Source organism: Arabidopsis thaliana, chromosome 5 (assembly GCF_000001735.4).
Source record: "Arabidopsis thaliana chromosome 5, partial sequence".
Taxonomy (NCBI): domain Eukaryota; kingdom Viridiplantae; phylum Streptophyta; class Magnoliopsida; order Brassicales; family Brassicaceae; genus Arabidopsis; species Arabidopsis thaliana.
In genome coordinates, this window is record NC_003076.8 from 24,435,438 (window position 1) to 24,447,758 (window position 12,321).

The 12,321-nt window shown below is 34.9% G+C and overlaps 2 protein-coding genes across 3 annotated transcripts; both read left to right on the forward strand.

Annotated features, from left to right (window-relative positions):
• Positions 1–2,640: 2,640 nt before the first annotated feature.
• AT5G60760 (P-loop containing nucleoside triphosphate hydrolases superfamily protein) lies at positions 2,641–6,850 on the forward strand. Of its 2 annotated transcripts, NM_125469.3 has the most exons (8): positions 2,641–2,923; positions 3,020–3,198; positions 3,831–4,153; positions 4,460–4,541; positions 4,692–5,114; positions 5,188–5,928; positions 6,007–6,114; positions 6,199–6,850. In NM_125469.3, the coding sequence occupies exons 2-8, from the start codon at positions 3,028–3,030 to the stop codon at positions 6,565–6,567; spliced, it is 2,217 nt and encodes a 738-aa protein (NP_200884.2). In that variant the 5' UTR covers positions 2,641–2,923; positions 3,020–3,027; the 3' UTR covers positions 6,568–6,850. The 2 variants fall into 2 exon arrangements, with proteins under 2 accessions (NP_200884.2, NP_001331370.1); NM_001345431.1 differs by lacking the exons at positions 2,641–2,923; positions 3,020–3,198 and having other exon boundaries at positions 3,791–4,153.
• Positions 6,851–8,927: 2,077 nt separating this feature from the next.
• Positions 8,928–11,690, forward strand: NRT2.4 (nitrate transporter 2.4). The gene is made up of 4 exons (NM_125470.2): positions 8,928–9,416; positions 9,653–10,004; positions 10,369–10,484; positions 10,932–11,690. Exons 1-4 carry the CDS (start codon positions 8,959–8,961, stop codon positions 11,587–11,589), a joined length of 1,584 nt encoding a protein of 527 aa, NP_200885.1. The 5' UTR covers positions 8,928–8,958; the 3' UTR covers positions 11,590–11,690.
• The last annotated feature ends 631 nt before the right edge of the window (positions 11,691–12,321 follow it).

Consider the following 12,321-nt stretch of genomic DNA (forward strand, 5'->3'; position numbering starts at 1 on the left):
TATATGCATGCTAACAATAAAAACTTGACATGTTGTAGTATTTAAAGTCACTGAAACTACCTAACGCTTTTTAAAGTCATTTTCAATTTTATGTTCCAACATGCAAAATAATACAGACTTTCTGTTTTGCGCATGTTTTTGAACTTGAAACTTAGTGGTAGGGTCTCCCCAAGAACCAGTTACACTGTTACAGGCATATAAGCGTATAATTAATTAATATATTTAAATGTTCAAAACAAATTGAAATCAAAAGTTCTTTTCATATATATATATACTAGATAAGGTCCGCCTATTTAGGCGGGTGTACCCGAAATTTTCAAATATTCGAACGGGTCTAAACTTCAAAATCTGAAAAACTCGAACCCAAACCCGAAGAGGTATCCAAACATATTTCAAATATAAGTATATATTAGTTATATTTATACTTATATATAGAAAATATTAGGATTTTTTGGATATTTTAGTTATTTTTGTGTATTTTTAGATATATTCAAGCAAAACTACTCGTGTTGTTTTGGGAATTTTTGAAATTTTAAGTAATTTAATAGATTTGCACACAAAATTTGATATTTCAATATATAAATAAACTCGAACCCGAACCCAAACCCAAACCGAACCCGACCCAAAATCTTAAATTACCCGAACGGGTCCTAAACTTCTAAACCCGAAAACCCGAACCCAAAATACTCGATCCGAATACCTAAACGCCTAGGGCTAATAATGAATAAAAAAAAAGAAATCCACAAAAATATTTAGAAACCAAACATTGTTGAAAATATATTTTCTATATATGCCGTAATCTCGTAAGTTAATTTTACATCATGCAAATTAATATTAAATGAGTTAAAATTAATAAATGAAAATAATTGAAAAGTTAAATCCTATAAACTAAGCTATTTTTCTCAAAATGTTCTATTTTCACTTATGATTACATGAGTTAAAGACAAATTTGTTAATTTTCTTTTTGTTGAATAAATGTTAATTGTTTATAAATATATAGACATATAAATTAGTATATGTAAATTTGTTTACTTTTTAAGATTTTCTATTTTTTAGAGAATAAAATAAATAAATTTTGAATGACACATGTAAACATCTAATCGTTTGACTTGACACGTGGTACAATCCTTTGAGTTAGCAACTTTGAAAACCATACTTTATATAATAAGATATTTATTTTTCCACAAGTTCTTTTCTTATAATGAACTGGACTATAATATAAATTTGAAACAATATGTTCTTTATTTGTGGGCAAAACTAAAACGGTAAAACCTATGAAGCCGTTTATTTTAGAAAAAAATTGACAGGGTCCTCCACTGATGGCTGTTGGTAACACATTCATGGTTCATGGATGTAACGTTTGTCCTCTGACCCAAGTCATGGCCTCTCCCCTTTCTTGTCCTTTTCGGTCTTTTTCTTTCCTTTTCACACAGTCAGCTTTATCCTTGTCCTCACTTTACATTTACAACTTTACCCTCGTCTTGATTCTCGTCTAAACGGGTCCACAGGATGGACTTTTAAAGCGAACAAGAAGGCCCATGAAACTTTTTGCTTCGTTTTCCCTAAAACACCCTATAATCTTAGACCTACAACAAGTTATACACGTAATTAACGGCGGAGATTAGGGTCAATTTCGTCATTTACATAAATAATTATTGTCCCAGGAAGACTTATAAAAAGTCAAGACAGTTAAGTTTTGATTACTATATGATTATATGAATCATATGGCTGAATATTCAGTTAAGTTCGTTTTCAAAATACACATATAGTTATAAAAGGAGTTGTTTTATGTAAAAATATAAAGCCTTTTGTTTTATGAAATGTATAAATTTGCAGTGTACCATTTTTAAATTGTTTCTGTCATTTATGTTTACGAAATTAGAAATATAAAGTTTTTTGGTTAGGCAATGATAAGACAAATCAACTTTCATTAGTGTTAACTGATTTAACGATTTCGTTATCTAAACATTTTTTAGATTGAAGAGTGTTTTGTGGATCATCTTATAATCAGTTTCTTTCTGTATTTAATCACATAATATGTGGGTCATCTTTCTGTCAAGTGTCAATGTGGTTTCATATTTTTTAAGGAAAATCTTGATTTGAGAATGAGTAAAAATATCTTACGAAACCTACCATTTTAACGAAGCATTTAATGTGTTAGCCGAAAAAGTTGCTCAAATTGAGGTCTTATCGTATCTATGATCCGTTCATTTGTGAACAAAAAATGCTTGTACACAACAAACTGAGATCCTAGATATATAATGAAGACATACTTTTTCTCCTAAGAAATAGATCCTAATTAAATGTTGACAAAAGACCGGATCAATGGGGTCGGCGAAATACTTGGTTATAAAAAAAATTAAAAAATAATACTACTAACACAAATTTTAACTATACAAACAGAGAAATAAATATTTATCAAAAGTCAACTAAAAATAAAAAATCCTAGGATATAACCCCTACATTTTGATTCAATACGTATTTAATTTAAGGTGGATATATATACTTTTATCTATTTAAACCAGATATAATCGAATGAAATAAAGAGCTAACCGGATGTCTGAATATATCTTAAAGGGAGTAATTTGATTAATTAAAAAGTTATGCGTAACAATTTTAATGAAAAGAAAAATACATGTTGAAGAACTCAAAATAGACCAAAATACACACACAAAAAAAGTTTTGTTTTTTAATATCCTCCAGGAAGGAAACGAGAGAGGAAGGTGGGGCTTTAAAGAGAGACCCGTGGAGGCTCTACTGAAGCGATGCGTGGAACAAAGCTGACACAAAATGGCCACACCAACTTCTCCTTCTCCTTCTCCTTCTTCTTCTTATAACAACAAGTGATACATTCTCAATCTCTGATTCTTCTGATTCTCAAAACCCTAATTTCCACACGCTTTCTATCATTTCCACCCAAAAGGTAACGCGCTTTTTATTTCCTTTCCTGCATTCATAAATTTGTCTCCTGCATGTTGAAAAAAAAAAATTTACATCGAGATTCGTTTTTATTTTTTAGAGAGAGATATGACGGAGACGACGAAGGTGATGTACATAGTGGTGGTCGATGGAACGGATACGGCGGAGACGGTGGAAGAAGACGGGACCGGGACTTGGAAAGATTCGTTTAGGTATACACGTCCTGTTTTGCAGAGTACTCTTCAGCTTATGGGATGCAAAGCCCGTCACGCCTTCAAGGTGATCCTCGATTTTACACTTTCGAACCAAAAAAACTTTTTTTTTGTTAAATTGTTTTCACATCGCTTTCATTGAATTACGATTTTTTATCATTAAGAACTTGTATTCTTGTCGTTTATTAGTTTGGGATTATTTTCGTGTTTTTTTTTTTTTTTTTTAAAGTAACGAACTGGCTTTTTTTTGGGATTCTGGAACAGTGATGTGTCTGGAATTGAATAGAACTAAGCACTTTGGTCTTAATCTCGTTATTTGGCATTATTCTGTCGACCGACATGGTCTATTCTCAATTATTGTCTTGTAATTTGGAGAATAATTGTCAAGAATCAGGATCCAGTAAAGTATGAATTTTTAATCAGGGTGTTCACTTTTCTAGTTTGGAATTTCATGGCTGTTACTTTTGTGTGTTTAAGAATCAGGATACAGTAAAGTATGAGCTTAAGTTTCGTTGTGCTCTTACTTTGTGTGTTTCAATGTTGTCATTAATGAGCTTGCTTGGTATCCTTTAAAGGTTATGCTTTTGTTTGAAACTAAAGACAAAGCTTCTTGATTTATGGTGGTTCTGATTCATGCCTTGTTGATTTTGATTGATCCTGAAGTTCTGTTTTTTGTTTGTTTGTTTGGGTTGTGGACAGATTAGCCGCAGGGTGTTTGAGTTAATAAGAAGTGAGGGATCTTTAATCCTTTCTCCCTCGCTTTCGCCCTCGCATAGTAAAGAATCTGAATTTCAGAAGACAGGTGATGCTTCAGCTTGTGCTAATGTAGAAAAGGCTAACAAAGTTAACAGTTTGGCTACTGATGATGTTGATAAGAGTAAAAGTAAGCCGTTTGAGGTGTACAAAAGGCGAACAACCGTTGTTGTTTCTCGTGAAATATTTGTAAACGTTGTCTGTGATGCCCTGGCTGAGTACAAGTATGTGGGTCATGACCAAAGGGCAGACTTGATTCTGTCGTGCAGGTAAATTGCTTACCTTTATGAACATATATGTTGCTTTACTAATAATAAATTCTCTAAACTTTATAGCCATTATGGGTATATATATATGATAGGAACTGTAGTCAGATTTTATTATACTGAATTGTCATTAGAAATGATGTGAACTTAATGTTGTTTGACCTCTGTTATGTGTTTCGCTTCATCCTTTCTTGCATTATTTAATGCTTCATTACATTAGTCATGCCATTTATGGCTGTAACTAGAATCAATGCATTTGATCTTCTTTCACTTCACACATCATCTAAACATTCTTATCATTTTCTACAGAATCCGAGAAAGGAAAGAATCTGTGACTGTTCTACTGTGCGGTACTAGTGGCTGTGGCAAATCTACACTCTCCGCACTTCTGGTATTTTTCATCACATGTATTATAATCGTTTTAGATTGACATAAGATGATGCTTCACTGTTTTGTTTTGTTATATTCAATATTTGGTTAGGTACTGTTTCACTTCTTTTTTCCACAGGCTTTACAATACTGGATTCTGTTTTCCTTACAGGGAAGTAGGCTTGGGATTACAACGGTGGTCTCAACCGACTCAATCCGTCACATGATGAGGAGTTTCGTTGATGAAAAGCAGAATCCTTTGCTATGGGCTTCAACATACCATGCTGGAGAGTACCTTGACCCTGTGGCAGTTGCTGAGTCAAAAGCCAGAAGAAGAAGAGCCAAAAAAATGGATAGTATTGAGGACGAAAAAGCGAAAGCCTCTGAAGGTGGGAAGGCTAAGAATACTCAACAGACTGATGTTGGATCAACAAAAAACACCCCTGTATTGTTAAGTCCCAAGCAAATGGCTGTAGAAGGATTTAAGGCTCAAAGTGAAATGGTTATTGACAATCTCGATAGGCTCATTACCGCATGGGAAGAAAGGAAAGAGTCTGTTATTGTTGAAGGTGTCCATTTAAGCCTCAACTTTGTGGTAAGACTCAATTTGTTCTCTTTAACACATTTCATTTTGAAAGTTGTAATTCTAACTTCTAACTTGTTTTCAGATGGGACTGATGAAAAAGCATCCTTCTATAGTTCCTTTCATGGTATACATCGCAAACGAGGAGAAACATTTGGAACGATTTGCAGTTAGAGCTAAGTACATGACCCTGGACCCAGAGAAAAACAAGTATGTAAAATATATACGTAACATCAGAACAATACAGGATTACTTGTGTAAACGAGCTGACAAACATCTCGTCCCCAAGATAAACAATACCAATGTCGACAAGAGTGTGGCTGCGATCCACGCTACAGTCTTCAGTTGCCTGCGTAGGCGAGAAGCAGGAGAGCATCTCTATGATGCTACTACAAATACTGTCTCAGTGATTGACGATGAGTATAGAAACCAGTGTACAGCTAATTCATTGAGCTCCAAAGGAATGTTTCAGCTGATCCAAAGAAAAGGTTCTTCTAGGCATCTTATGGCTCTTCTCAATACTGATGGCACTTTCGCAAGAACTTGGCCCGTTACTGGTAAGGTCGATGAGAGTGGAAAGCCAGTCTTTTGTAATGAGATGATTGAAGAAAATGGAATGGAGCACCCGGTCTATGGATACCTACAGAAAGCTGAACCGGTGAATCTTCAGTTTGGTCTATTTGGGATCAGTGCTTGGCCTAGTGATGGAGCCACTAGCCGCGCTGGGAGTGTAGATGACTGTAAAGCTGACATGGCTGAAACCAGCAGTCGGTATTACTCTTCTTGCTGCAGCTCGCCTAGGATGTCTGAAGGAACTTCTAAAGAGGTACTCTACAACTATTTTCTCTGATGTGATTTGTATGTGGAAGGTTGTTTGATGATTCTGTATCTTCTCTGTTAACAGCTTAAGGAGGATCAGTCAGTCCATGGGAGCGATGAAGAAGTCGAGGATGATCCTCCCGAGCCAGATACAGATTTTAGCGATGACGATAACAAGCGAGACCATGACGAGGTAAAATCTTCTTAATGATCTTTCTACTCATTTATGTGTTCATATGCAATGAAGTGGTAACCATGAGGCCTTGTACATCTGCAGGTGGGTTCGGTTGATGAGCAATCAACAAAGTCAGATGAGGAGTACGATGATCTTGCTATGGAAGACAAAAGCTACTGGACAGATGAAGAGGAAGAGTCACGAGATACGATTGCAATAATGTCTGAAAAAAACAACAAGCAAGCAACAAAAGAAGACAAGTACATACAGAACTTAGACCTTTTTCTACGGACCGCAAACCAGCAGCTTGTCGAGCCACTTCAGCTATGTGCATCACTGCTCACATGCGAGAATGGGAACACAAGACTCTGGTTGGGTAAAGAAAAGATGAGGAAACGTTCTTTAAGCATCTCGGCCATTGGCAAACATGGGTCGGGTTTGGGTGATGCGATTCTCTTGGGTGCCCCATGAGGCCATGATCTTTTACTTTAGTTTGATATTTCTCTGGTGTAGTCTTTTTTTTATTTCTTGATAAAGTATTCTGGTTCTGGTCTTTAGTTTAAGTTTTCTGTGTGTGTATGTGTGACTGTGTGAATAGTCTTAACTTGCACAAATTTGGGGGTTTATAAAGTGCTTCGTTTTCTTTTCTTTTTTGATTTAAGGCTTTTCTTTTCTTCGACCTCAAATGTAAATACTTCAATATTAACATCTAAGACTCCAGTTTAAATTTCTATATAATTGAGCGTTTGCAAACAAATATAATATTAGAGTTAATCTGATTCATGTCACTTTCTTAAGGTTGGTTCTATTTTTCATTCTTTTTTTTAACGTTTTAAGTGAAAAACAGTAAATTAATTCTATAATTGATTTATAGTACTATATAATAGTTTAAAACTTTCAACTTAAGATGGACTCGATGATAAAATAATATAATTAAGATGACATCATCGAATTTAGTTCAATAATCTATTGGAATCCAGAGAATCTGGCTTGGAATCGTTGGGCCACTACTTTAGTCTTATAGACACGTACGATTCACATTTTGGTACATATACAATCATAAAATTATTTGTGAGCGCCTGTAAATCTGCTGGCATCGTAACTAGCATGTTGCTAACTATAGTTGACAATCCTAAGATTCTTTTTATAGTTTTTGGCTTCTTCGTTTCTTCAGAAATTACTTTCAAATGATCGTCAAAACTCATCATTCCACAATATGTACATACGAAATAAGTTATGGAATAGATATTTATCTTAATGAAGATTTCTCTTTTAAAAAAAAAACTAAAGCACAAAAGTGCTAACTAGAAAAAAGTTCTCGTTCACAAAACATAAAAGTCATTAACTCATTACGAATTAAGAATAATGGACTTAATATAATGTTAAAGGTAAACAAGATCAAACAATAGCACTGTTGCACGTTTCCTCTGGAGTTTCTTAAGGACAAAAAAGGTTTTTATTTGTGAAGGTACAACTGTTATTGCTGTTACAATCTTCCTAAGCATAATTAGGGATCTGATTACATCATCACAACTTTAGTTTAATAAGTGAAAATCTATATATTATTTTGTTTATTTCAATAACATTCTATTATATTAACAAAAAAAAAAAAAAAATCAAATGGAACCTTTGAATCCATGCAAAGACATAGTCACATAGAGAGAGAGAGGACCCACCGGACTCGTTCACATGTATGAATATGGATTGATTTTTATTTCTCTTTTTAAAAAAAAATATGGATCGATTATTGCATCCCATCATGTGGAAATAGCTCATTACCAAGAAAAAAAAAATTACAATGAAATTTTCTTAGATTAATCTCCGAAGTCTGTAGTAGTTAAGCTTACAAACTTCAAGGAAAATCACCTAATAAAAATTCGTGGATTTATTCCATGAGTATGGAGCTATAATTATAAACTTATTAAATAGAGAATAGACTTGATAACTCGCAGTTGATAATGCCTCATGGTACAATCTCTGAAAACATCGATCGAGGTTCGAAATACCACCACAGCAACGCAAAAAGCGTTGGCAAAATGCCAAAATCTCATGATTCTTTGGATTTAATTACTTCACCCAAGTTTAACGATTTTTATCGTTAATTTTCTTTAGGTAATGCTCTTTTGTAATATCTTTACATTTCATTTTCATGATACTAACATTCATAGCAAAACAAAATTATATATTAAATAATGATTTTAAGAAGTAAACATGATTTTTTTTTTCTGTAACTGTAAGACTATGTTATTTATTTTTTATCTGAGAAAAAAAAACTTAGAAAGAAAAGGAATCATATAGAAAAGAGATTACATCATGCGCTGCGACATATAAAGTTTCAAATTATACCGCCGATCTTTATTATATTGATAGTAAACTCTATGAGGATTTGCTGTATTAGACATGAAAAGAAATCGTTGTAAACAGAACCAGAAAGTAGTTTCTCGTTTGAGAAAAAAAAAAAAAAAAAAAACTTCCTAGATATATGGACAGTTTAGTAATATTATATTGTTGATAAATACTAAATTGGAATATAAGTGAAAGTGAACCTTTGGGACGTATGACCAGGCTAAATTCTCGTGTTTGCATGCTCGCGGCGAAAGTGAATATTCCATACTATTAATATAAAGACACAACTTGTATAATTGTAATCAATCTCACATAAACAACTTTGAATCATTAATTATCGTTAAGAACTATACTATTATAGTATCATTTACGTAAAACGAATCCCACTTATAGCCTTTTCGAATCTCCATCGGCTCTTACGAAGTCAACTTTCGTATCTCTATATAAAACCATTCTTCTCCTTCTTGTTCCCTAAACCAAGACCACAAGAAAAAAACATAAAAAAATATTCACAAAATGGCCGATGGTTTTGGTGAACCGGGAAGCTCAATGCATGGAGTCACCGGCAGAGAACAAAGCTATGCATTCTCTGTCGAGTCTCCGGCAGTTCCTTCCGACTCATCAGCAAAATTTTCTCTCCCCGTGGACACCGAACACAAAGCCAAAGTCTTCAAACTCTTATCCTTTGAAGCTCCACATATGAGAACTTTCCATCTTGCTTGGATCTCATTCTTCACTTGCTTCATTTCCACTTTCGCTGCTGCTCCTCTTGTCCCCATCATTAGAGATAACCTTAATCTCACAAGACAAGATGTCGGAAATGCTGGTGTTGCTTCTGTCTCTGGCAGTATCTTCTCTAGGCTTGTTATGGGAGCAGTTTGTGATCTCCTTGGGCCACGTTATGGCTGTGCTTTCCTCGTCATGCTCTCTGCTCCAACCGTCTTCTCCATGTCTTTCGTTGGTGGTGCCGGAGGGTAAGCATTCTTGTGAATTGTAAAATTTCTCAAAAAACTTAAGATTAACTTCACTTAGTCCTATATAAATATATGTACTAATGTACATATGATATGCAGTTATTGAAACAATTTTAAAAGCATTTTTCTAAAAAACCAAAGGATTTCATCTCAAAATTAATTGACAATAAGGAAAGTAGTTTATATAATGGATTATTCTTAATGTGGGTTTCTAACAATATTTTGGCCATATATAGGTACATAACGGTGAGGTTCATGATCGGGTTCTGCCTGGCGACTTTCGTGTCATGCCAGTATTGGATGAGCACAATGTTCAATGGTCAGATCATAGGTCTAGTGAACGGGACAGCGGCAGGGTGGGGGAACATGGGCGGTGGGGTCACTCAGTTGCTCATGCCAATGGTCTATGAGATCATCCGACGGTTAGGGTCCACGTCCTTCACCGCATGGAGGATGGCTTTCTTCGTCCCCGGGTGGATGCACATCATCATGGGGATCTTGGTCTTGACTCTAGGGCAAGACCTCCCTGATGGTAATAGAAGCACACTCGAGAAGAAAGGTGCAGTTACTAAAGACAAGTTCTCAAAGGTACTTTATTAGTACTTAAGTAAAATAAATGTTAATTCTTCTTGGATCCTTTGATTCTTAGTCTTATATATTAGGGTCTGCAGATCGTTGTCTAAATTATATTATTTTCATTGAATATATAAAGAAGGTTGTTCTGATATAGATCTTAGATTAACATTTAGATAGAGACATTAAATTAATCCAAGAAAGCGATTCGACTAACTAAAAAAAAAAAAAAAAAACAATTACGTTTTCATATAGAAAAAGCGAAATCCTTATAATACTCTTCCATAGATTTTTTGTTTTCTCTTTTTTTTTTTTGTTATAGATCTTTTTATTTGGTTAAGAGTAAGACTCACAGTTTTCTGGTGGACAAATTAACCAGGTTTTATGGTACGCGATCACGAACTATAGGACATGGGTTTTCGTGCTGCTATATGGATACTCCATGGGAGTAGAGCTCACAACCGATAACGTCATCGCTGAGTACTTTTTCGACAGGTATAATTATTAAAACTGGTATATAATTTATCGAATCCATAGTCAGTCAGTCTCTAAAGTATAAACAATAATAACAAGGGTTTGATTGCTTTTAGCATATATAGTACTATTATTATTGCAATATACAAGGATTTTGGTTTTTTCCTAACCATTAAAATCAATTTAATTAACGTCAATGCCGCGTGTTAATTGTAGTAGACAGTAAAACTCAAACTCAAATTTGTTGATACCTTGCATGTCGATTTACTACCACAATGTTTTAGCCAAAAAACATATATTTTTGAAAAATGTATTCTACTCATGAAAATGATTCTTGTTAAGCTTTCTTTACATTTCTGTTTTTGTAAATCCACTACTTACATTTCATTTATTTGTTACCGAGTAGACCCTAAATATATAAATTACTTCTATGGATCAAAGACTCAATACATGGCGATCATTTTTCAGGTTCCATCTTAAGCTTCATACCGCCGGTATAATCGCGGCAAGCTTTGGTATGGCAAACTTCTTTGCCCGTCCTATTGGTGGTTGGGCCTCAGATATTGCGGCTAGACGCTTCGGCATGAGAGGCCGTCTCTGGACCCTATGGATCATCCAAACCTTAGGCGGTTTCTTCTGCCTATGGCTAGGCCGAGCCACCACGCTCCCGACCGCGGTTGTCTTCATGATCCTCTTCTCTCTCGGCGCTCAAGCCGCTTGTGGAGCTACCTTTGCTATCATACCTTTCATCTCACGCCGCTCCTTAGGGATCATCTCTGGTCTTACTGGAGCTGGTGGAAACTTCGGCTCTGGTTTGACCCAACTCGTATTCTTCTCGACCTCAACGTTCTCCACGGAACAAGGGCTGACATGGATGGGGGTGATGATTATGGCGTGTACATTACCCGTCACTTTAGTGCACTTCCCGCAATGGGGAAGCATGTTTTTGCCTTCCACGGAAGATGAAGTGAAGTCTACGGAGGAGTATTATTACATGAAAGAGTGGACAGAGACCGAGAAGCGAAAGGGTATGCATGAAGGGAGTTTGAAGTTCGCCGTGAATAGTAGATCGGAGCGTGGACGGCGCGTGGCTTCTGCACCGTCTCCTCCGCCGGAACACGTTTAAGAGTTTTTAAATGTACATGTTGTATCAGTTTCTATATATTTCTCCAAATGTGTAATTAGTTGATCGAATTGCATGCTTTAATTTCTTTTAAAGGATATGCTACTCTTCATGTAATTTCGTAACAATTATATTGTTTTTTTAAATTTCGTATTTATTTTCAGTATCACGTCGATTAATTTGTTTGAACTATAACCTCAATGTGACAAAGTGTGGTCTATATCAGTCTTTGTTTATAATCTTCGTTTTCCTAGTTTTAATGTACCATAATCAAAGTTCGAAATAGCCCATCGAGCCAAATTAGATCACTTCTCTAGATCATGTGGCATTTTTTGTTTTAGTAAAACTCTATGTTCAAAAAATGATACGGTCTGAGTGATATAGACTTTTCAGAAAGCCCATTTATCCCAATTAGATTTCAATTTCTTTCTCAGAATTTGATCAACATATTAGCCCATTATGATTTGTTTTACTTTTCTTAAAACTTGGTTTTACTTTTGTAGTTTTGTTGCGGCGATTCCTTCTAACCGGATAATCTCATAACTAGTATGAAACTTTATGAGTCAACTTTTGATTGAGCAACAAAGTTATGTCATATTGGATTGTTATCATTTTAGTTTTTGTTCTATATCTGTGGAGTTTTCAGTTATGGGTCGAATGCCGAAAATGAATACTAGGCAAAACTTTTTATTGTAAACCAACTTTTTGTCTTATCCGAAACTTTCTGATTAGTAA